General features: G+C 38.5%; 2 protein-coding genes across 2 annotated transcripts in view; one reads left to right on the top strand and one right to left on the bottom strand.

Annotated features, from left to right (window-relative positions):
• CMC1 (C-X9-C motif containing 1) overlaps positions 1-11,974 on the top strand; it is a 29,997-nt gene extending 18,023 nt beyond the window's left edge. Inside the window, exons 2-3 of the mRNA XM_017732089.1 lie at positions 10,026-10,116; positions 11,435-11,974. Of these exons, the coding sequence (XP_017587578.1) occupies positions 10,026-10,116; positions 11,435-11,549 (206 nt within the window). The 3' untranslated portion in view covers positions 11,550-11,974. The remainder of the gene's footprint in view (positions 1-10,025; positions 10,117-11,434) is intronic.
• Positions 11,975-17,838: 5,864 nt separating this feature from the next.
• Positions 17,839-26,157, bottom strand: part of AZI2 (5-azacytidine induced 2) — a 15,274-nt gene continuing 6,955 nt past the window's right edge. The window contains exons 5-7 of the mRNA XM_008631969.2: positions 25,744-25,805; positions 22,372-22,487; positions 17,839-19,556 (exon numbers count right to left, since the gene is read on the bottom strand). Coding sequence (XP_008630191.1) covers positions 19,168-19,556; positions 22,372-22,487; positions 25,744-25,805 — 567 coding nt within the window. The 3' untranslated portion in view covers positions 17,839-19,167. The remainder of the gene's footprint in view (positions 19,557-22,371; positions 22,488-25,743; positions 25,806-26,157) is intronic.

Raw genomic sequence — 26,157 nt, 5'->3', positions numbered from 1 at the left:
TGGCGAGGCTGCTCTGCGCAGCTCAAGTTGGATGCACTTGTTTGTATAAAAGCAGGCAGTGACAGACAGTAGCCATGGGGGAACTTGCATTTGTTCCAGTTCTGCCTCTTCCGGCGCCTGGTACGGTAACGCTCGATGTCAGGGATACTTACTGCAGGGTGGGAGGAAAATTAGATCGAGTCAGTCTTAAAGGGTGCAGTTGTTTAAAACCAGTGCAGTTTAACCAAGGGGCTGTGCTTGCTGAGCGTGCTTTACCTGAAACCTTATAGAGAAGGTAATGCTTGTACTTGATAAGAACATTCCTCAAGCAGGTTTCTTTAGTGGACAAATGATGATTTACCCGAATAAACAGTTTCACAGCAATGTGCTTACTTTGCTTAAAAGGGCAGATTTTTGTAATTTCACTAGGAAGGAAAGGAGGTCTGCTTCTCTTGAAAAATCTGCCTGCATAGCCCAGCAGATTGTCATCCTTCAGCACTTAAATCTGCCTTGACTGACAAAGTAGTCACTGTAAAGCCTTACACATAATAGTTACGCCCTTGATACTTCTCCTGTGTCTTCTGAGGACATAACCCTCTTCTGTGTACTGCTGTGCTCTGCCTGTCTTGCTTAGTCAGAAGCAAGACAACTTCTGACTTCTCGTAGCTCTTAAAGAGCTGGGTTCCTGGAATTTACTTTAAAAAGATGACAGTACTAATATTTCAGTGTGTTTGGGGCAAAATGCACACACAAATATGTAGATAGGTGTGCATACTGATGCATACAGAAAATGCTGACAACTCTGTACATCTGGGATGGTAGATCAGATCAGGTCCAGATCAGATCAGGTCTATGGCACTAAAACTAACAAGTATACATTTCTCTGTATCATCTCTGCCAAAGCTCCTTTTGCTGTTGAAGTCCAAGTTCTGTTGAAATTCTAGTGACTAAATGTATATTGCTAATAAATTATGTCTACCCCAGTATCTAATTATTTAGCAATAGTCAGGAAAGGACTGCCTGACATTTTAAGGTGTATGTTCTTTAAAAATTACCTTTTCTGACTCTGAGACTACTTAGGAAAACACTTTACCTAGTCAAGTTTCCTGTGTGCATTCAGTATTCATATCAAACTGAAAACTAACTTTAGTCTTTCCACCCCTTGTCCGCAAAAAGACATTTTGGTTAGATCTCACGTGTGCAGGACATAGAATGAAGAGAGCTGACCTGACCTTGTCCAAATGGCAGAACTAAATGCTTCTGAAAGTATCCTGAGATTGCATGTGTATATTATTTTCAGAACTCTTTTTGTTAACTCTTAATTACTTTAATCTAGCATATTTTTGTTAACACATTTAAGTATTTGTCTGGGTTTTGTTAGTTGAACTGATTGGGTTGGCTTGAATTACTGTGTTTGGCTGTGTTCCTCAGCTTGTTTTATGTGTTTTTCTTAAAACAATTCTTCTCTTTCTTAAACTTTGCTTTTCAGTTTCATGCCCTGTTTCTTGGTGCTTATTATGAAGTTGGAAAGAAAAGGTCCAGTGATATGCTGTGGATAAGTGTGGGTTACTAGGGACAGACAGAAGTGCTTCTCTGCTGTTGCTTGAGGTTTCTGGTTATGGCTCTTACAAACATCCACAATTCTCCATCTGAATGGTAGCAAATTTTGAACTGCAGAACATGTGTAGTGAGTCTGGTGAGAGAGGTTCCCCCAGCACAAGCCTCTGCATCGCATGGGAATGGGACTGGATCTTTGTTGTTCATGGCTTTCCTGAATTTGCTTGTCATGCCTTGATGCTAGCTTCTTAAGATTCTTTTTTCCCCCCACAAATTCTGTCTTTAATGATTGTTGGGTTTGAAAACAAGAGAAACTCTGCTAATATTCCTATAATAAAAAGATCAGCAGCTGAGCAATGACTTCTGTTTTGAATTAACTGATGTTGGGGGATCCCTATGTGCCTTAGATGAGTTTTAAGAACTGCTGTGATATTGTGGTTTAAAAAAACCCCTATATATTTTTTTATAATTTTTGAAACAGAACATTTAAATAAGCCATTGATTTCCTATATTGATTTTAAAAGCCCATTGTAAGCAGTTGACCAAACCTAGATCTTTGTAATATCAATGTATGTAGGACGTGGAAATCTTGGAGACTGTTAGTTCCTAAGTAGGTAGGTGGCCTTGACAGAGTGAGGATGTTCTGAAAAAAACCCCAACCAACCCTCAAACATTTTTGATCTGTGTAGAGTGCCTTTGCTCCCTTCTGCTTTGGTCTGTTCTGCATCCAGCTGAGAGATACTTTGAGGCCAATTAATTTTTGCAGCAGGATTTTGAAAACCTGCTAATGAAAAAAGCATGCATGCATGGTATGAAACAAATAACTACAATTGCAGTAGTTGGGAGTTTAGCAGGACATGAGTGGGCCAGGGTAGATAGATGTTGAAGGAATCCAGGCTAACATTTACCTTTCTGGTTTCAGGAGGTATTTTCACTCGCTTCCTCTTCTTTTGGATGCTTGTCTGTTTAGACCCTCCATGTAAGGCGTCCTAAGGGTTTTGAAGGGCACATGAGAACTTTATGCTTCAGGGTATAAGCCAAGCTTACAGTTGATAGGGATTAGGAAGAAACTTCACTTGAGAAGATGTTTTTCCATAATGTAGACTTTCTGACACGTTTTTCTAAAGCAGCTGTTACTGGCTTCTGAGAAAGATGGTGTACAGGAGAAGTGGGCCCTTTGTCTGATTCAGTATGTTATTTTCTCATCTCTAAATGTTCCCTAAAGCAAAGTCTTCAGATTTGTTTCTAGGGTATTGAAAAGATGTCATCTTTATCCCAAGGCATTGTGTTTAGACAAACAGTTTCTAGGGGTTTTTTTTTTTGGAAACATTCCTCCTCTGCAGATCACAGTTGTGCTATTTGCCTTCCTGATGATTCTCTCCTTCACCTCAGTCACGAGACAAGGGATGTTTCAGCATTTTGTACTGGAGTGCCAGAGATGGTGTGGTCTGCTGGGGGATCCTCTGTTTGCACTCTATACTTCAGGATAAAGCTGCTTTTCTCTGCTGAGAGTACTCTGGGAAAGATTAGGCAGGAGGATGAATACCCCTTCCTTAAAATTCCTGAATTCCTGGGATTCTCTCCTCCTTAGTCCTGTATTGTGTGCTAGAGTGTATTGATCATCTCTCCTAGGACAGATAGATGCCTCCAGCTACAAAAGCTGAAATGGAGCGGATTTTGGGGGGCTGGTGATGAGCAGAAAAATGGAAAGTGTATGATTTTTATGTTATAGCAAATGAATATTTGTGGAGACAAAGTATTTGATCTTATAACAGAGGTTCACTTGAAAGAATCAAGGTTATGTTATGTCAATTTTCTCTTTGCCCTATATAAGATGCATTTAATTATTTCATGCTATCTCCTTCTATTCCAATTAATCTGTCATATATATTGTTGCTCAAATTAGAATAATTCTTTAATCAGCTTGTGTTATGCATACCATAGTAGGCTAGAATAGGAAAGCTACTCCTAGCATACTGACGATGCATGTATTTTATTTGTTATTGTAATTTAAAAGTAAAATCAGAAATATTGATTTCTACTTGACTGGAGAGATGATTTAGTTTGAATATCAGACTGATGTTAATCAGGTGAGAATTAATTGAGTTGGAGGTATTAGATATTCAGTGATGTTAACTGAACCATGATCAATCTACAGAGAAGCTTTCTTTTGTACTGTGTCGGAAATATCAAATAGCTCATACTCCACAATGTAAAACAATCTCTTCATGTTCATGCTACTACTTCCTCTGGTTCATTAAATGCACCAGTAATCTGTTCTGTGCATACGGAGTAATCTTCAAAGTAAAAGCTAATAAATCATAATTTAATACAAAATTAAAAACATAATAACTACCCCTAAAAATGTTGCTGGTAATGTTTTGGATCATTTAATGTTTTTGTACACATTTTACAAACAAAGTTTTTAAAATTTTGCCCTTGTTTACATTTTAAAGGGAACTGTTTCTTCTTCCTTCTATCATCACCTCCAAATCCCCATTGTTACTTGGGCATCTTTTCTCCACTCAGTGGTACAGCCCCAGGAATGACCCAAACACCGGACAAAACTATTTCTTTTTTATTCTGTGCAGAGGGAAAAAACCTACCTCAGAATAAGCCTGGTCTGGATCATGATGCAAGTTGTGTTGGTTTTTTTTTTTTTCCTTATTTTAAGAGTGTGATAGCAGTATCATAAGTGTTGAGAAAATATAAATGGTGAGATAACACCTCTGTAGGACTTTCTCTTAAGTAGTAAGATTGTAAAGTCTTTAAATAAACGAGAGCCAGACCTGAGAGGATCAATTTATCTTGATAATGGGGAATATTTCATTTATTTTGTGTACAAGCACATCTGCAAAATAGATGCACAGTTATAATTGATAAAACTACAGTTCCAATATTATACGAAACGTACAACACTTCATAATATGAGCCAATATGAAAGTGCCAAGTATTTTTATAATCTGAATCTGCAAAAAATGAACTTTCAGAAATAGCCTTCACACTGCAAACAGTTCATACATTGAAAATAATGAGGGTGATTCCTTGGTGTTGTTATATCAACACAGTTTCCATGCAGCTGTTTGTCTGGAGATAAGTCCCACTTTTTATTCTTGTCTTGTTTTGCACATGGGAAGACTTGGATGTTTGCAGAAAGAAATAATTAAGTATCTAAAATTTTAAAATATTTAAAGAGAAAAAATCCTTTAAAAATCTGCTACAAATATTATCTGTTGCTCCCACAACTTTCAGTTTGTTTTTAAGCTTGGGGCAGGACATAAGAGGTTTTTTTCATGAAGTCTTTCCTTTGCAGACACATAACTGAAACTTCAGCAGTCCAGCACACCTATTCCACCATTTCATTTTGAATGCAGCACAGTGAAAAGACCAGCCTAATTCTGCTTGGGGGTGGGATGATGTTGTAAGCTACACTTTCATCATAAATATGATGCCTTGTTTTTGTTGTCCACTGTTTGTAGTCCTGCAGACACTGAGATTAACAGTGTTAAATTTAACCTTGTCTGGTTTAATGGTGTGGAAGAAAATCATCATCTTTATTCAGCAGAGCTGTGCCTCTGTCTTATGCCAAATGTTGGTTTGTCCCTTTGACTCAAAATCCTACAAGTTTGTTATTTTTTGTCATACAGAGCAAATATTTCTTGAACCTATGAATATGTTCTAAAGTTAAAATGGGCAGCACCCTGGCTTTTTATCTCCTTTTTTTTTAATTAGGACTTATATGTACCAGGACATCTGTTGGTGGACACCCACCAACTTTGTTGTAGCTTTCTGGTAATGTATCTGATCTTTTAAAAGTAATACTTTAGTGTGTATTGCATATGCCTGTCTGACTGCTTGGACAGACAGGGAAATAATTTGTCCACTCTTTATTCTGTGATAAATGAATAGTTAGCCAGTTTCACTTCAGTTTCCATCTGCTTCCCATATTGTCTTGTCGTAAAGTCATAAAACAGAGTTGGGGAAAAAGCAATTAAAAATACTAAAGAAAAGCATTCTTCTTAGATACTGTTTTTTTCAGCAAAGATTAGTATGGACTGTAAAGATCTTTGTAAACAAAGTGTTCTTTACCATGTCTACCTTCTAGCTATTTATCAAAGAAACCTTAATTAAAGAGTGCTCTGTAACTTAAAGAAGTTTTTAATCAACCATCAAATATACTGAGTCAGGCACTCAAAACTAATTCTTGATACCTACAACATAATTTGTATAATTCTGTATCTGAAGGGAATTATAGAAAGACTTGGAATAGGATTTTTATTTAAAAAAATTCATGTCTGTACAGCTTTATAGACAAATTAAGAAGGCTTTAAAAAGCTCCTTTTTTCTGTTCAGTGACTTTACATATGTCAGGATCTAATTTCTCCTAGTTCTCTGTGTCATGCTTTCCCAAGTAGGTAAGCTGGGATAGGGGGATAGGGAGACCCAGTGAAATCTGGCTCTTGGACCCAGGGCAGATCTGGAGGTGCTGTTCGGAGGACCAAACTCAGCAGCTTCCCTGAGCTGCTCAGGGCCAGAGATGCTCCCTGCTGAAGAGTCAGTCGTTGGAAGGACTCATTCATCTCTGGCCTCAGCCAAAAAGCCCTCCTGTCTGTCCCTGAAAATGTGGTCTCCCCATCACAGGCAGATCACCTACACATGCCAGCATGCTGTAGTGAGCAGGTGAGAACTGGCAAAACTGAGTTGCTCTGTATCCAGACATGGCTGTTCAGTTGTCAGCAGACCTCTGTCTTGGCAAAGCTACCTTTTGTCCTTACTTACTTGGTTGTGGCTGTAATGGCCAAAATGTAATGAGATTTAAAATTCGCTGAACTGTGACCAAACTCATTTTGGATTTGCCTTGCAAAAGAAATGCAAAGCTTTCTTCATGAGAGAGGAAGAAGAAATCCAGCCTCCATTCGGTGATGAGCTGTTCAGTAAAGTTTCTCTGAGCTGTAGCCTTGAGAAGAGATCTCTGCTCCGTGTGCATCCCCTTAGACAGAGCCTATGGCACAGAGAGGAGCCTGTGGGGTAACCTATGTCAGATATGATGTCATGAACCATGACTTCTGCAGGTGAAAGGGGGGGTCTGTAGTCAGTTTCCGTGGTAACTGGTAGGCACCTGCAGCTCGCTGACGCAGTAGTGGATCTGTCCTTGTCTGTGCACAGAGCAATCAGTGATGGACATATGTAGCTGTCCTAGAAAAGTCTTGGCAGAGGGTTGATTTTATGGAGGGCATGCCTTTTTTCCCTTTCCAACAAGGCATTTTCACTTCTGTTGTGTTGAGCTCTGTTCCTCAATTTATTTAGCTTGTATTTGGAAATATTGGGGATAACTTTTATTGTTTGTTTGAAACATGTCTTTCTTTTGTGTTACAGTTCACAAGGAATTTGCAGACTGGCCCAAATTTACCTCCAGTTTTACTGCTGCTTGAGGTTCTGTTTTGGTAGCTTGCTGCTTGCAGGAAGAAAGAAAACATATCAGGCCATGAACTTGTAAAATCATGGAAAGTCATTTGCTAAAGTCATAAAGATTGGATCATACACAAGATTATGAAAATATAAATTCTGTTCTTTCTATAATGTGCAGTGTATCAAGAAGAAGGTTTGTTTGGATTCTTTAGTGTTCTGATTACCCCTCAGCTGCTGAAGTGTTAAATCACAATAGGTTTGTAATCAGACCCTGTGTATCTGCTCCTTTTGTGGTGTCTTGCTATGCATCCTGAAACTTTGGTCTACAATGCAGATATTGCCTGAGTGAAGAATGAGTAAGGATTGTCAGGATTACAGAGATGGAGATTAATTCTTGGTTTGAGATGTCTTGAACTACTGAGACTATTTCTGACATCATTCTCCAAACCAATAGTGTAAAACACTCTGTGCTGCTCAACATTGACACATGTAATTTCATGACTTCACGAATCGTAGAATCATGAATCATAGCATCATAGAATATGCTGAGTTGGAAGGGGCCCATCAGGCTCATCAATTCCAACTCCTGGCCCTACACGGAACACCCAATCACACCATGTGCCTGAGACTATTGTCCAAATGCTTCCTGAACTCAGACAGGCTTGGTGCTGTGGCCAGTTCCCAGGGGAACCTGTTCCAGTGCCCAACCAGCCTCTCTGGGTGGATATCTTTTCCTGATAGCCAACCTAAACCTCCCCTGGCCCAGCTTTGTGCTGTTTCCTTGAGTTCTGTCACGGGTTATGAGTGAAGAGATTGGTACTTGCCCCTCTGTGAGCGAGACAAAGCACAGTTAAAAATAAAACAATATTCTCCAGACTCCTGGAAGGTTTCTGGTGAGTGTCTATAACTAAACCTGTCTTGCCCTCCTTAAGTGACTGCCAGACAGAAGAGATGGATAATGAAGTTTTGTGTGCTCATATAAGGATGTCTAATATGCTTTAACCTTCCTTCTTCCTCTCTGTTGTTAAGCATCAGTAATGTTAAAGCTAAACAGCTGGAAGCAGTTTTATCACTTTGCAACAGTGCCTGGCCATGTACCACAGGCAGGGCCTTCTGGAGCCAGGGAATGCTGGCAATTGCAGTTCAGGCTTTTTTTGTTCACTGGGACATCACGCCTTTAACCAATGAAGACTGGTAAGCTAACAAGTGAGAGGGACCTCCTGTTGTCTTCAGTGGTTTTTTACTTCACAGCTTCCAGAAGAAATGATTACTACTACAAAAAAAAACCCAACCCAAAACCTCAGCACAGCACTTAAAGAAGTGCCTGTAGAGAGTATAAATCAAACTGGTCACTAGACAGACCATAAGCTTTCAAAAGCTTTGGATGTTTTTCCCAGAAAAAAACAAAGGTCATTTTTAGAAATGTACTAATAGGTATGATTTTTCTGAGATGCTAATGTAGGAACAGTCAGGATAAACAGTCCAGGAAAGAACAGAAGAAATGTCAGATTCACCTTTGAAAACCAGAGAATCATTTTGATAACCTAATAACCCATTTGCCTTGTTCTGAGCTTACACTGCTTAGTAAACTTCAGCTGTCCAGGTGTTTCCTCATAGTTGTGCTTGTGCGTTTGGATGACTTTAAAACACGTAAATCTTAGAAATTGGGTGTGATTGTTAATAGATACCTTTAAACACAGGTTACAGTGTCTTCCCAGCTGGTAATTAACTGGTAATTAATTTAAACCCATTTTCTGCACACTTTCATCTGGTTTTCATGTAGGGTGTGGTGGAGTTGCCAGTGTGTAATGCTGGGTGCTGTATTTGAGCATGTTTTTTTAAGTATTCATCAATAAATAATACATTTGAAGTAGATAAGAAGTAAGTTCTTTGCAAAGTTTATGTCAATATAAGTGTGACTTAAATCTGTCATCAACACTTTCAGCAAACACTGCCTTTTGTTGTAAATTATTTTAGTGAAAGCCCAGTTAATAACAGCTGTGGACAAGCAGATTAACCTCACCTAGGGTAATGCACAGGTAATGTGATTTACCTGTTGTATGATGTAGTACCATTAAGTTTTGATGTTACTAGATTAGCTGTAAATTTTGCTAAGTATGTGCAAAAAAATAACAATTCCTGTATGCCCTAAATTTGCTGGATATTAAATCACTACGAGGAAGACCTTAGAGGAGGAGAAATGGAATTCTGGAAGGGGATGCAGTAGGGGGGTACTTTGTTCTTATTCTGGCTCCTGGTTGATCTTGGACACATGGCTCTTTCTTTCTCTCTTTCTCTCTCTTTCTCTCTCTTTCTCTCTCTTTCTCTCTCTTTCTCTCTCTTTCTCTCTCTTTCTCTCTCTTTCTCTCTCTTTCTCTCTCTTTCTCTCTCTTTCTCTCTCTTTCTCTCTCTTTCTCTCTCTTTCTCTCTCTTTCTCTCTCTCTTTTCCATCTGCTAAATGTAGCTGATTACCTCTTAGCAGACCTCTTAGAACAGTTTGAAATCTCCTGACAGAAATAACAGCCAATTCTTATCTGGGGTTATTATTCAGTGAAACATCTGTACAGGGTGCTGGTAACAATGAGGCATAATTTTAGTTACGCCCAGATAAATGCCATGTCCTTAGCCATGATTTTGCTGTTCTGTTTTAGTATCTTACTGACTTGTTTTGAAGTCTTGAAATCCTTAAAACAGTCCAGGTACTTTCACTTCATTAAGCAACTTCATTGTTCTTAAATGCCGGAGATCATGATCCCAGAAATGTACATGATAGCCCCAAGTAGAGCATGTGAAAAGCAGGCACAAGAGTCATGGATTTGCTGCAAGAATAACTTCAGAAATGGTATTAGCAGCAGCAGTATGTGTGTGAATGTGTTACATGATGAGGGGAGAATCCCAATTAAAGTGCTGTTGCTATACAAGTGACAAAGACCTTGCAAACAGCATGAGAATCTAGGCCAACTATGGTTATATTAATAATAAATCAGATCTGGTCTGATACCTCCTACACATTGGGTTTTTTCACCTATTGTCATTTTTCTAACTTCAATTTAGTTTGTGTGGGCTTTTTTTTTCCCCAGCATTTACTAAATGCTGTCAAGAAACTGGTCTTCTGATGGTGGTGAAGTGTCGGCAGGAGAACACAGCACTGAAGGACTGTCTGGTTGGCCAGTAAGTCACTCATGAGTTTTTGCTGGGTTTTTGTGCATGGCCTATGCTAATCTAGAAATGTTAACTATTCTGGAAAGGGTTGTGTAGGGTTATGGACTTGGATGTATTTTCTGAAAATGGTATCTTTGCTTTATTAAAACCGTGCTGGTCAGGACCCTAACTGACAAGATTTTATTTACCATATAGCTACAGAGACTCTCTTCTTGATTCACCTGGTGACAGATTTCAGCCCAGAGGACCTGTAGCCCTTTATTTGCTCTGGTACATCACAGATGTGGGGATAGGGGTACGCAGTGAAGTTCCTTCATAATCTGTTAGTGAGACAGGACAAGTTTGTTTTCATTTTGCTTCTGATTTTTAAGACTTAAGTCTGTCTTGAAAGTGTCCTGTTGTTGTGAACAGCAGTAGTTGTAGCAGTGGGAAATTGTTAGATGTAAGAGAGATCAACTCAATGCCATGGTGGATTGAAACATCTCTTTTGGAAGTTGTAATTTACCCCAGTGCCATTAGGCTGAAGTGTTAGATTCCTGAATTTGCCAGGGTGAAGGGTGGGGATTTTTTGAGTTTGACTGGGGAAAAAGGAGGTTGGTTTGATTTTTGGTGTGTCCTGCTCCCTTAAACCAGCAATTAAGATTAAAAATAAATGCCTTTTAACTACTGACAGTTATTCTCAAGTATTTAGGAACTGATGAAAAAACATGTGCAGCCAGGCAAGAATTCAGGCCTAACTGCAGTCAGAACTTGCTGGAGTTACTCAGTTCTATTTGTCTGTACCTTCACCTTAAAAAAAAAAACCAAAAAACAAACAAAACAAAATGCTTCTGAGAGAAAAGGTTTATAGTGTTTGAATAGTTATTTAAAAAAAATATGGGAGAAATGAATTTAATGTAATGATCAAGGACCTATATATCAACTGTTCAAGACATAACACTTGAACCTATTCCCAGTAGTTACTTGGGTGCATAAAAAAAAAGTCAACTTCAGCAGCTTCCCATGATGAGGAGGGTAACTGCAAATGAATTCTTCAGCTGAACTTAAATACCTAATGTCTTTCCCTTTTTCTGCCTTTCCCCTTGATGGCTTCACTCCAGAGGCTTGAAAAGGATTATGCTTCAAGAGAGAACAGTATCATGACAGAGTACTTAGAGTTTACAAAGATAACTTTAACACTTAGGTACTTCATAAAAAAAAGTATTTTTCTGTTAAAGTCAGGCAAGTTTTCTTTGGGTGTGAAAAGAAGGTCAGTTATGAGTGGTACTCATGCAATATCTGCTCCATATTCCAAGAGAAAAACAATATATATTCTTTTGTCTTGTAGCTATTCTGATCCGTCATTCTATGAAGAATGCAAAGCAGAATATTTGAAGCAAAGAGAAGAATACAGAGCAACTGGAATTAAGAAGAAAAGACAGAAGCTTAATCCAAATGTATAATTAAAACTTAAAATGAACTTTTCAAATTTCATATGCAACTTGGATTTCACTTGATTTAAACAGACTTAAATCATCTGTACCCTTCTGTGTGGAGTTTAACTGAAATACACAAGATGAATGGAGAATAAAATAACATCTGAAATTAAGAATTAATTTTAAATTTTTTTGTAGTTGAAGATCTAGAGCATGCTGTCACAGTTTGCAAGAGAAGTTGCAAAGGTGTGTTCCTCTATCTGGACTTGCGATTTTATTACCAGTGTACAATTTGGAGTTTACGATTCCAGAATGTCCATTTGGAGTTTAAAGCTTCTATCTAGTTACGTGAGCCAGGCTACATAAAAAACTTAAGGGTGAATAATTTAGATTGTATTAACTGATCACAGATTGGGTATACATTAAAGTTGGTCTCTTAGTCATCACCTGAAGCTGACTGTGTATGAAGATGCACTTGCTAGAAGAGGAGGGTGGCAAATGCAGAAGAGCTGCTCAGACTGGTGTGAATTAATCTTTTCATCAAAATGGTGTCGGATGAGAGCCTGGTAGTACTTGTGCCTGCACTGTGACACATTTTTAAGTCTACACTGTGACTCACTTTTAAGTCTACGCTGTCAGAAGGGATGGATGCCGTATGCTTGTGCACGGCCCGACTGACCATTTCAGCTCTAGATGAGGTAGTAATCTCATCCAGGCCTTCCTTGAGAACAGGGAATAAGATGCCATGCTTCAGGAGTGAGCAGTGACCACACTTGCAAAATTATTCCAGGCAGAGGTGAGTAAACAACTAAACCAGGCACCTAAGATGCAGAACTCTGTAAACCAGAACTAAAATGCACTTAGTTCTCTTGCAGGAACTAAGTGTAAAGCAAGTCCCTAATTTAAAAAGAGCACGTAAAGGATCTTTTTGTGTACTGATACTTGAAGCTGCTTAATTATAGAACTCTCAAATGCTTAAATGTCTTCACTAGAGCTACTAATAAAAAGTTTTACAAACTATCTTGGAATATCCTCCAAGCATTCTGAAATAAAAATAAATTCTTTACAAGGAAAGGCTGCACTTAAAACTTGGTAACTTTAATGCCCTGATTAAAGAAAAAAAAAATTTGAGGAAGGAATGGGATTTGATACTGTTCCATTAGAAGAGGCAACATTGTACTTGTTTATTTTAATACTGTTTCACCACACACACAGTATTCTTCTGAAGCTATTCAAGAAGGAAACTCAGACTGACGCATATATATAGAGGATTTCATGCTGCAGGTTAGTCATTGCCCTTTATTCTGTGCCTTTTACTGAGTAATCATTAATAAGGTTGCTTCTGCAGATTGGGTGGAGGACTGGGGAACACTTGCAAATGGGAAAGATGTGTAGCATTCTGCCTTGTTAGGCAAACTTAAGTGGCACTCAGCTCTAACCTTGAAATAGCTTATGTGGAACAGAGTCCTAAACATGTTCTTGGCTTCTTAGCTCAAGCATTTTGGAAAAGAAAAATATTACCAATGAGTCGTTTTGCTGTATGTATTTTTAAAAGGAGGAAATTTGAGGTAAAGGGTGAAATGTGTGACTGTTCTGTTATCCGACTATGAAAATCTGCTGTATTTTCAACCTCTGGAAAGGCAGCCTGGGTGTTTCTTAAGTGTTGGGAAAAGCCCTGCCGCAGAGGATTGGCGTGGGAGTGAGCATTCTCTTAGGGGCACTGCTGGGTGCTGCCAGTGGTGTGTGCCTGCACTGAGAGCTCACCTGGGTCATACTCAGCTATGACTGAGGTCTGAGTCAGACAACAGCACCAGCAGAAATTGTGTGCAGCAGGTGAGGGGGACCCCCAGTGCTATGTGCAGTGACCAGGATTGCAGGGGAGGAATGAATGCGTCGAATGGAAAAAAGCCCAGGTGAACCTGCAGGTATTGCTCCCCACCCTTTGATACAGGCTGTATGTGAACAACAGCCACAACTCACATCTGCACTGATCTGCACACCTGAAATTCCATGAACTGGATGGTGCTGTCAGCCATTTATTTCTCTTTTCCTACATCTGGATTATTGCAGCTCCTCTGTTTGCCCTAGGATGCACTCAGAGCAGGGATTATTGGCCCTTGGATCAGGCATCAGCTTCCTCTGTAATATACCCCTAGCCTTAATGTGATGTTCCCTAGTTTTGAATTCTTGGTTTCACACCTTTCATTTTGTTAGTATGTTGTGCATATCCTGTACTTGCATTTACATCTTTTATTTAAAGTTTAAATGAAAAAGTGAATACCATGACATGACAAACTCATACCACTAAATTACTTTCGGTTTTGGTTTTGTCTCAGCTGCAAACTCTCCTTCCTACTCATGTTAACTGGAGGCAGCCCTAGATTCTAAGCAATGTAAGGAAACACCAGTACTATTGGCAAAGTCTTCAGCTGTGCTGCAGCAGGGAACTGGAAGTTGAGTATTTCTTAAAAACCGCTTTTGTTTTGTCAGAAGTTACTTGTGACTGATGAGAGGGTACAACTGTGGAAGCCTGGCTTGTCTTAATCCCCTCATCCCCTCCACCTCCCAACTATACAAAACGTGGTAACTGCCTGTACTTACAGAGAGCAGCCAGCTCTTGGTGATGAGGCAGGGAGCTGTACAGATGTGCAGTACTTCATCTGGCCATCTCCTGCTAAGGGATTGCAACTCTAATTAATGGTCCCTAGATACTTTTCTTTTTTGGTAATTTTGAAATAAATGATTCTTACACATTATTATTATTCTGCATAGGAGTAAACAATTAGGAATAATTATGAATTATTCTACATGTGTCTCCAGTGTTTTCAAGGTAATTTATCTATAGAGAAAGGTGGCAGAAGTGTACAGGCAGGAACAGCCAAAGTCTGAAGCATGGCAATATCCCTCACCCATCATAGTTAATATTTGAGTAAAAGCATCTGATGTTTTCTAACGTGACCTTCTAAAAAATGAAGGTGGCATTACCAAGTGTTTACCAGCCCAGTTTTAAGCCTGCCTGTTACAGCTTGTGCAGCTTCTGTAAAGTTGCAGGGCCTTCACTATGGCTGTATGATGATCCTGCACCCCTTGCTTGCCCCTTGTAATGGCAACTGTGTGCTCAGCCAGCTTTAAACCCTCCCCTGGCAAGGCGCTGATCATTGCCATTGATGGAGTAAGGCCTTAAAGGTCAAAGGCTGAACACCCTTGCACAGCATCTGTCGCTGTTCCTGCAGCACAGGGGCCTATCTGTCCTCTTCAGAATACTTGGCAAGCACCCAAGACACTCCCCATTTTTTACTGGAGGCTGCACTCTCTTGGTGTATTAAAGGTCTCTCCAAACTGCTGAGGGAAGCACGCTACACATAGAAGACCTGAGAGGAAGGAGGGAGAAGGTGCCGTATACTTCCTTAAAAGTTTGCCTTCACAGAGTGAAACGCAAACTCAGAAGGAAGATGAGGGGCAGTTTGTAAGGCACAGGGTTTTCAAAGGGGAGTGGAACAGCCGACCACTGCAGTCTGAGATATCACCCAGAGATTAACCTGCAAGCCAGAAACCCATTCTGCTCCACATTTAGTACAGCCATACTCCTCCTCAGGTAATTCCTGCAGGTAATTCCTGTGGCCTGTTTAGTCTGCTGATCAAAAAATGGTCAAATACACTTGGAATGTAAGTGTTCCACCTAAATAAAATTCAGTTCAGTAACAGTAAACATCTGGGAGTTTCTTGCATGCTTCTCCGTAGATCAAACAACCATACTAAAACATGATGATCTTACCACTTTAATTACTGTATCTTAATGTTTGACTTGCCCTCTTCCATCTTAAAATACAATTAAATTCATTTTGCTGGACACTGATCTCGCAGGATGGTTTTTCTTTTAATGGTTCAACTGCAACTCAGTTAAAGTCAGCGTTTACTGCTGATCATAAAAAAACAAAATGCTTTCCTACACTGTCTTGTGTTCATACAATTGCACATAGTAACATTGCTCTCCCTGAAGAAAGGGGCAAAAGTCTGACTTCTCAAGACCTCAAAAAATAATCCAAAAAACATTTCAAACCCCCACATGCCCTTTTTTATACTCAAACTACATAAAAAAATCAGGGAAATACCTTACACCTCTGCAACCACTGTTCTTCACAGGGCCTGTCTGCAGATCAGAAGACAACACAGGTGTCAGTCAGGTACCAGAGCTCTTCACTCTTCCCTTACCAGGCCACAGCATCATTAAAGCTACAGGTGTCTCAGCACCTGTCAAAGTCTGCTGCAAGTTGGTTTTGGAAGAAAATTCAGTCTGTTTTATCCCACTAGTACAGTGTTCATGTGCTACTTACATAGCCCTGTGTTTTGTTACTTGGAGCAGGTATTGTTTTACTGTAACTCCACCATATGTCTTATGGTGCTCTTGTCTTTTTCCAGCTGTAAAAACTGGACAGTGCATCACAGCTAATTTGGGGCTTTGCTTTCTTCAATATGGCTAGTCCTCATGTGAGGAAAACTGATCAATTGTACACCACAAAACTGGCAGGGAAACTTTAAACGATCAGATTATAAAAATACTTAAAATTAACCAAACAGAGCAAGTTTACATATAAGTTATTAGAAGGTTCATCCAACTCACCAAATACCTAAATACATATTCATCAGGTCAGATGCCATATGCTCATTTAAATGTGCAGAGCAACAACCTCCTCCTGCTCCAAAAGCTGGCTTTCATTTCTGTTAAATGGAGTTAGTGCTTTCCTAAATTAAAAAATTCAGGAAATAGTGGGCTGGGGGAGGTTTTAAAATGTTCAATGTTTGCATTCAAGTTAAAATCTTCTTGGGGTCATTTAACATAATTATTTGAGAACTTTGGTCCTTACTATATGCAATTTTACAGTTTTATGTAACACATGCACACAAACACCAGAACCCTGTTACTACAGCTACTTCTGCATGTAATTTGCTGTCACTTTGATGAAAAGATTTCACTTCTGAAAATGGAAAAAGCACTGTAAGCCACTAGTGGCATGGATTTAAATGACTTTCCCATCTTCAGTCAAAATCTGATTGTAAGCTTCGGACCAACAGATGCTTCACCAGCCAGCGAGCTCCCAAGTGACTCCAAATCTGGAGACTTCCTTTTCAAATGTTACAGCTTGGACATGGCAGTGAGTGATTGGATTGGAAATGCTGCCTGCAGCAAGCTCTCCAACATCAGTCCCTCTTCTCCCCAGTTAGCCGCAGTGCTCCTGAAGTCCCTCAGCAGACACTGCTGCTCCCTTCTCCAGCACGGGAAGAAGCACAGAATATAAACCAAGGGTCAAATGCAAAACCTGGAAATTCTCAGGCTCTATACAGAAAAGCTTAATTTTAATTTTGCACAGGACAGGCTGACTGGGAACCTTTTGACACAAGTAGTCAAAGCACCACAGCTTAAGGTAACTAAAGCCTTCAGGTTTCAACATCCAGGAGGATACTTTTCCCAGAATATGCTGAAGCAGGCTACAGCACATGGCTGATTTTTTTCCTTGAATCAAAGTGGATGAACCTCAAATCTAATTGCTTGTATTTGGAATAACATTTATACACAATAAAGGAATTAAAACTTCAGTAAAAAATTTTGTGCCAAATACGGAAAGGAGATTTGTTAGTGAAGCCAATTTCAAACAAAAATAAATTTATTTAATATCTTACACAGTAGAATTCCTTCATTGCACAAATTATGTTAATGCCTGTTGGATATTACATTCCTTAATAAAAAACCTCTGTAATGTTGAGGTGGGGAACCCCAAAAGTAAGCTACATTAGAACTAGGTACCATATAGCTTATGCAGCCACATGAAATGTTTTCTTTGTTATTACATAGGTAGTTGGTTCTATCAGCTAACACCTAGTGACTTGGATTTGTTTTATGCATATTGGATTTTGTTCTATTACTTTCCAAGAGATTGTACTCCCCTGAGTCAGCTGTGTTCATTGGTCAGAAAAAATTCCAGGATCTGACACCATTTCCATTAATCACAGACAAGCCAGTATACGTGAGCAAGATAATAGAAAGATAAAAACAATATCTGGTGAATGGGAAACATTATTTATGTATGCTGTTTGTACTATAGGAGAAGATACCTGGAAGGCATTTTTTTGCCTTTGATAGACAAAGCGAAAGATGGGCTCTGTCTGAAGTACTTACTGTGCAGGGAAGAGTGTCTGGAACCACACAGGTCACGTAGCACCCTTGTAACACTTCTACAGCCCACCATTACTATGGCTGTGCTACAGTCAAAGCTTCCCCATGTATTTGCAAGCAATCTTAAGATAATTTGCTACTAAACAGCTGTGAAATTAATTTTTATTACTTTGATGTTAAGCTGGATCTGTGAAGCTGGATACTTCACCCACCCACACATCTGTAAATGGAATATTCAGTATTAAGTATCTTCCCACCCATTACAAGTTAGGTATCGTGGATCTAAAATACAAAGCATTTTTCTTCAACTTTTTGAGCAGTCAAGACATTTCACTTCACTCTGCTGTATTAAGCCAGATACAAAGCAGAGAATTTTACCAAAAAAAAAAAAAAAAAAAGGCATAAATTATATGTGTCTAGAAACAGTTCACAGCCTTAAGGGGAAAAAAAAAAAAGAAAAAGTAGTGCCTAGACACCCATAATCTATAAAGCAGATAGTTGGAATTCTAGTAGCTCTGGTTCTCAATGGCATACTAAAGACACTACAAAAATACTTCTTTTTGTATATCAACAATGCAACAACACCAAGTCTAATTAAATTAAGGCTTTGTTTCTTTAACAAAAGAAAAGTTAGTAGCCTTCACCACCACACAAATAGAGAGTCAGAGTTGTGGTGCTGTGCAAAGGAGGCACAGTATGGAAAACTGCACTGTGAGCAGGCTGGGTATGTGACAGCACCACCGTGCAGTTTCATCAGCTTCCTTTTTTTTTAGGGAAACCAGCTGAACCTCCATGATTCACAGTGTTCAGCAGCCATTACTTATGGTCCTTCACAATTCACAATCAAGCTCCAAACGGGGCAATCTAAACAGGATTGCCTAGGGGAGAATTTTGTCTTGTCACTCTCTCATATAAATCAAGGTTGAAAAAAAAATTATAAAAAAATTCTCACCTTTCTTGGTTAAAAATTACAGAAAAATGCATTTCCAAACCAGAGGAATCAAAGCTAATTGAAAGGAAGAAGAAGAGAGAATCCAATTCTTCGTATTATGTCTTATTCTGAAAAAGAACACTGTCAAAATAAAAGCTCAGAGCTGGTACAAGTTCTAACACTGGATACCAAGTATTTTCTTGGTAACATACAAATAGCAAACAAATACAGAATTGGATTATTTTGTTTTATTCCACAAACTCACTTTTCAGTGTAACCTTTTGCAAATGTATGTCATTTGCAGTACAAGACTATCTACTCCCCATGTGAGATTTCTTTGTATTTACATAATACCAGCACATCTTTAACGTCAAGGAACTTGCTCCTGATTTACAGCAGAGGAAGACTAGGCTTTCTGATTTGGAACTAGAATCAAAAATAAAGAACATTTCAAGCAATTTGTTTTCTCTCCTTAAAAGTTCAAGCATTAAGGTGCCTATTCAGAATCACTCCAAAAATGCCTCAATTCATTCAAAAAATTGTTAACTCTTGTGCAGACAGTTTTGATTACACTGATCCAGGTAATCTGCTGGACAGTTTAACAAAGTTGGATTATTTTTCATTTCCCAAAACATATTCTCATTGGGCTTTGGAGGACTTGGGAATACCCAGGAATTATCTTCCAGAGAGCTCTTTCCATAAGAATGGTGTTCCTGAAACATTTTGCCATCAGCTGGAATTGGTCTCTCATCTGTCCATGCTTGTAGGATCACCCTTTCTGATGGGACATGGGCATCTCTCAGCAGAGGGGGAGACACAGCGTTGCCAAGGGCTTTATCATTTTGTGAGAGGTTTTTATAAACTACCCCAGATGTCAAATTCAGCTTTGAAATGTTCAAGTCAACACATTGCACTGGTGCAGTAGAGGCAGCTGAAGGAAGAAGATAGAAAAAGATTTTAAAATTACATTATCTAATGCATTTTTCATGTACTCCAAATGTACTACAGTCTAGCAGGGATGTTAAACACAGTTTCTTCAAGCCACAAGTTTCCAGACCATATTCAGTAACTACTTGAAAGCTACAAACAAATACTACCCTCACCAGACTCAGGATGAACCCGAAATCCTGAAATCACAGTGTCTAAAATATACCCAACTCCAAGGATATCTCCCAACTCCCATTTCAACATAGATAAACTGATGGATCTTTCTGACCAGACTGGAAGGAATGCTGAAACAGAGACCATTTTCACATGCTTGGAGAAACCAGCCAGGTGCAGAACAGTGAATGCTGCTTCCTACTCTACCAATTAATTTAACAAGTTGTGTTTTCGTGCCACCCAGAACCTGAATTCTCGCTGTCCATGAAGCAGTAAAAGGGAAACACATGGTGTTCACAGGTTCTCTGTGCTCCACTATTGTCTGACTTCCAAAAGTAAAGCAAGAGACTGCACTGTTCAGCCATCTGAAATTGCAAGGGAGTTTTAAACTGTTAGGAAGGAGGAGATTTTGAAACAGAACAGCATCTACCTGAAATGGAAGAGCTGTACCTTCCACACACATCTGAACAGATTGCCAAATACAAGCAGGTAATTTTGTTTTGTAGTGATAATGTACATAAACATGTAATGAGAGTAGATTAATGCTTCCTGCAGTTAAACTCACATCTTACATAGAGTTTTCTAGAGTAGCTGTTATCTTGAGCGTGAATTGCAATTTTTAACTTTAGTTCTTACAGGACAGAAAAACAAGCTGGTCCCTTGGTCAAAGAATACAACTTCTGTTTGTCACAATAAATTAAAATTCGTGGATGGCAGCCAAAACCATTTTCCAATAGCATGGGCATCATGTCTGAAAGACATGCTAAGGCACTGGATTTGGCCTCTTTGTGCTGGCAGGTGTAAAAAGCAATTTGAGGCCTACAGACCTTTGGAAGTTCAAGAAAAATTGAATCCACTGAAAATAGATTGAATATGTACAAAAGAAAACCAAACCAAAAAGACACCCTGAATCCACTGAAAATAGATTGAATATGTACAAAACAAAACCAAACCAAAAAGACACCCCCTGCCGCCTCCCCCAAAAAATCCCCAAAACCAAACCAAAAAAACAACCACCCCACAGACACACACATTTGTGGAAAATGCCTCCATACATAACAGATAAGTAGAATTCACATGTTAACTGATACTGTTCATGTCCCACACAGAATAATGAACATGTGTTCTGCAGACTTAATGCACCTCTACCAACGGCAGCTGGTTTGTAGATGCTAAAACAGCCAGTACTACCGGTATAGGAAATGGAAGGTTTCAGTCAATTCTACTCATATTTTACATAAATCAAGATTAGTCTATAAATATAAGCACAGATGTATCTGTACTGCATTCATAAGTGTGGCTGATGACCACCATCAGACCTGACCACTCTCACATACTTCTGAAAAATTACTGAAAAAAGTCTACAGATGAAAAGGCCTTGTTTCCTGACCAATCAAGAATACCTTCTATGGCTGTGGACAAACAACTGCATAAGAACTGCAGAAAGTGAGACTCCTCACCAAGGAGAAGAGAAAAATCAATAGTTGTGTAGTGGCAAGACAGGTAACTCCAAATTAAAAATAAGGACATAAGACACTATATGATCACATCAAACTGTGGCAGATTTAAGATTATTTAGACTCATTCAGTTCCCAGTGTCTCTGCTGAAGTTATTTGAAAAACAGATTTTAGGACTTTAGAAACACAGACTCACCTGGTAACAATATGGCCAAGTCTACAAAATGTGTTGATAGTTTGTATCAGCCAAGTACCACAGACAAAGTGATCATTAGTCACTGCTGACCACAAAAGCAGGGACTGCTGGGGGGGTGAATCCTGTCATTACCTCACTGAGCTGTTTAGAAACAAAATGTCTTGATCTGGTAATGGACAGGGACATCAGAGACTGTGACCAGTACACTGTAACCAAGTTCCCTGTCTTCCACTGGTATTTTGAGCACAGTAAAGACCACAATTGAAGGGAGCAGAAAGCAAAGGAAATCAACTCTTTACCACTGTTTGACTGATAGTCTAGCATTTGGCTTGAGAGAAACATATGTGTGGAACAGAAGAACTGTCTGATGAACTGCTCACAGAAATTTTAAATATTTCATGTGAAAAATATTTAACCCTTAAAATTATTTAAGGCAGTTTTGCTTCCCCAGTATTCTAACATTCAGAAAATGTCACACTGTGTAGCATTTTGCTAGAAAAGGCAACTTTTCTGAACACAACATAAAGAAATACAGAACCATAAGGGAATTTCAGTCTTTTAAAGTCTGATTTTAAAATGTTGCCAATTTAATACTTCATATATTCTGTACTGGGAAAATAAGACTACATTTGCAAAAAGATTTTTTCCCCCCTCATATGAAGTAGTTGTGGTAAAAGGTCAAATACGAGTAAACTTAACACCTCAGCCTTGTGCACATAAGCAACACTTGACTGAGAAAAAAGCCACAAGGGGAACAGAATACAGTACTGAAGAAAAAACACATCAGCAACACCTTTATGTGTGAAGTTGACCAGTATGAGACAGAAGCAAAAGCAGAAAATGGGTAAGCTGGAACCATAGTACAGTCTAGCTGATCAACTTCAATTGATGAGATTCTGATGAGATATGATAGCTAGTTTATTTTTAAAATGCTACAGCTTGAATCAAGGGTTTGTGTTTGTAAGGTCTGTTACTGCAAACACTGACTTGCCTTTCTTGGCTCCTGTTGGGTTTCTTTTCAGTTTTCGTAGGACCTCAGCTTGCTTGTCAGCCACTACACGCAAATTAGACATTTCTCTCTTCAGGTCCCAATATGTTTGTTGCACACTTCAAAACAAAAATTTATTACAAGTTAAATATTGCTGCCTCTAAAGCAGCCTATTAACATGCTTGTCAAGTGTTAACTGTTAATAAATTGTTCTTGCCTGACACACATTGCAAATTTCGTTAGAGTACCATAACTCTAATGGGCTAAACAGTACTGAGAATTACCTTAAACGATGGACCTCTGAATATTTTATTTAATTCTTACCTATTACAATATACAATGCATTATATATTGACATACTAGGTAAGAATAATAATTTCAACTCTCCAAAGGAAAGAAATATGAAGCATACTTTTCCATTTCAGTATCTGAAACTAATCTTCCAATAAAATTAGTTATCTCAAAGGAATACCTTAAATAAAGTGACACCAAGGTTATAAAAGAGGAAGAGTTGTAACCCTGAATACCTTTCAATAAATGACCACACACCCCAACAGATATTATAAGCCTAATAATATTGGCTGATTGTAATTTTAAATAATCAAAAAACAGTATTTACACCATCCACTGAATTCAGACTAAATACCCAAGACCCAAACTGAGTATAAACACAGAGTCCAAACTAAAATATAAAACATACTGTTTCATATTCAAGTCATCCAATTTAATGTTAATACACTGCCTTATCAGACAGTGTAAAAAACAGTGATCCAAATCATTCTCTAAGACAGCATAATGAGAAACATATTTAGCAACAGCAGCACTGCTCCAATACTGATGTTTCAGGTTTATAACTGGTAAGAAAATTAAGAACAAAAAAAAAAAAGAGAGAAGTCAGCATTACCATATGTTTCTTGGTAACATTTCTAGCAGGCTCACCAGCTATCACATTTATGTTGATTAATAATTAACTTAGTGTTAAAAGACATAAGGATGTAGTTACTTCAACTTAAACATGAAATCAATGATTTAATGCTTTTTTAATGCTTAACATTCTACCAAAACATTTATTGAGGACAAATATAGTGGATGAGAGTTTCCAGAATATATTCTTCCTTACTACGTTCACCTAAAAGGCATTTATTTGATAACAGCTCAATATCTCAAGCTATTGAGATGAGTAAGAATTAATAAGCTTTTTAACTGTATGTAATGCTATCCTCCTAAAATAGCCATATAGGATCACTCCTGCATGAAATATATCAAGCACAGATGTGTTCCAAATCACTCTGAGAAGCAGCTATTATGCAAGTCAATGCTAAGACGGTTCCCTTAAAACAAAGAAATAAAAATTCTATGGACAGAAATACTTCCCCAGAATACAAACATCCAGATTCATAAACCTCTGTTGAAGAGCAGAGGAAGCTGATATTTTAATAGATAACGGATTAAGTGTCAGCAATTCTCACAGATAGAAAGTTAAAATTTTCAGAATTGATATTTCAAGTTCAGCTAAACCTGTGGCCTTTGTACTGCAGTCTCCTTTGGGCTCTTTGAACTCTTAAGAGATGACAACTTAATTTTAAAGTTAATGTGGCAACCCTACCTCATTAATTCTCGTGTTTTGGTCTAAAAAATAAGATCAAAAACTTCAGTTATGTCAAATCAGAACTGTCCAATATTTAACACAGAAGTGGTAAATATAAGGACAGCTCAGTGTCTGCCACCAGCCAGAAGGGAAGTGCTTGGATGAATTTTTTAAAGTGCATTCAGCACTTTTACAAGCATCTTGCAAAGGGCTGCAGGTACCAGAATTCCACTTAAATTACATGCAACAGATTTTAATTGTTTTTGTGAATACTGACCTAGAATCCCATTGCAAAGCCTAATTTTCAAGGAATTTGTAATTGAAAGCTAAGGATTCCCTGTGCTTGGAGGTTTATCCTATACTGCCTTCTAACATGCAATATGAACTTTCACCATGACAGCCCATCTAAATCTACAGCAAATTAGATTTGCACACTGAGAAAGTCAGATTTGCAGGCTGCTCACAAATATGAAATAACTACTTTCCAAAAAGTTAGCTATGTGCAAGTGCCTCCATTTCCCATAAAAAGCAGGATTGCTTGCTACAACAAATGTTTCTCATAGTACGTTTTTCAAGTGTTTTTTCCAAAGATTTTTGGATAGGCTTACTATTTATTACACATTCACTGTTTATATTACAATAAACACCATACTGTACATATGCTATTTTAGATGGCTGCAACCTGAGCACTGCTTTGTGGAATAAATCTGCTCTGATCAATGATCATTTGATCAAGTGATCAGTTTGATCAGAGCAGTGATCAAACAATCAAAGACATCACTGCTGAGTCTTGAGAGAACACCTTTTATCAGGTGTGTAAGACTGACTGCAAAGTTCCAGGAGAAAGCACAGGAATAAGTATCCAGTCGAGGTGAAAGGACCAAGTGTGATTTGTGTGTAGGGTGTGCATTATTATAATCACTGCACCAGGGAATATACGAAGGGAAGGATCTGTGTGTTCTCTTTCAGTGGCTGATCTCCCTTCCCGTCTCTTCAACGCCCAAGGAAGCGCCAAGGCGCGCTGCACTAAAGCCTGGCATTGTGAAGGCCTGGTGGAAGATGGTGTAAGTGCTCCACCAGGCATTACTGGCTGTACGAGACACAGCGCTTCATTTCCACAAGATCTGGGGAACTCCCATGCATCCATGAACAGCTCTTTTCCATCAAGAATTGACAGATATAGATACCTTCTAATACAGCACGCACAGTCAAGGCGGGGTAATATCGGAGTTTATATCGTAAGCATAATTATTATTTGAATGGGTGCAAAAATGAGAAAAAATGCTTTCTGGTATTTTAGCATTTTTCTGGACAATTGCTATTTCTTTTTGAATAGGCCACATAATGTCTCTCCAATATTAAAAAAAAGTCCTCTAGTAGGAACATTACTGCACCACACTAACAAAGAATGTATGTTCCAGCACTAAGCAAGGGATTTGCAAACATAGAAATCTCTCCATACACAGAATGAAGATATTCCAGAGCCAGCTTGAGACTTGAAACTTTATCTACCACCTCCTCCAGTCAACTAATTATTAAAAAATCTTATTTTTAAATCCAAGTTAATTAAATTTTCATTTTCTGTACAACAATCTGGAGATACAAATGTTCATTATCATCATCCCAAACTACAAACATGACAAAAAACTTTACAATGACCTTGCTAAATAAGTATACCTAGACTTTGAAATAAATTATGTAACTTGAAATAACACACCTAAAGAGTCTGCAAGAATAATTTACTTGTTCAAATAACTGTCCCTCAGTAAACAGAAAATACTTCATACCTCGGGATGTCTTGCCTTTGAAGGTGGTCTCCATGTAATACATTTTCCTCTTGAGCCTGGTCCTGCGTAACAGAATGAAGGGAAGACAGAGACTGAATGAACATGATTTCAGATCTCCTACCTCGAAAAATGGCAGTGAAACTCCAAGTTCCCTAATACTGAAATTCACAAGTAAAGTAGTCTTCATTTGTGTTAGATGCAGTGGGTTTCAAAGGGGAAATAAAGACTTCTACTAAGAATTTCCACTTAAAAATGCTTAAACTACCTACTTATATGAAGGCATTGCTCAGCCACCTCCATACTCTTTTTTTAAAACAGCTGAACTCTCAGAATTTGAGATTGATTACTTTTTTAAATGGACATCAAAAGTTTTGAGTCTCAATTTTTGCTTTTTAAACAGTCTTTTTTTTTGGT

Source organism: Corvus brachyrhynchos, unplaced genomic scaffold, assembly GCF_000691975.1.
Source record: "Corvus brachyrhynchos isolate BGI_N302 unplaced genomic scaffold, ASM69197v1 scaffold53, whole genome shotgun sequence".
NCBI classification, from domain to species: domain Eukaryota; kingdom Metazoa; phylum Chordata; class Aves; order Passeriformes; family Corvidae; genus Corvus; species Corvus brachyrhynchos.
This window is presented reverse-complemented; position numbering and strand designations above follow the sequence as displayed.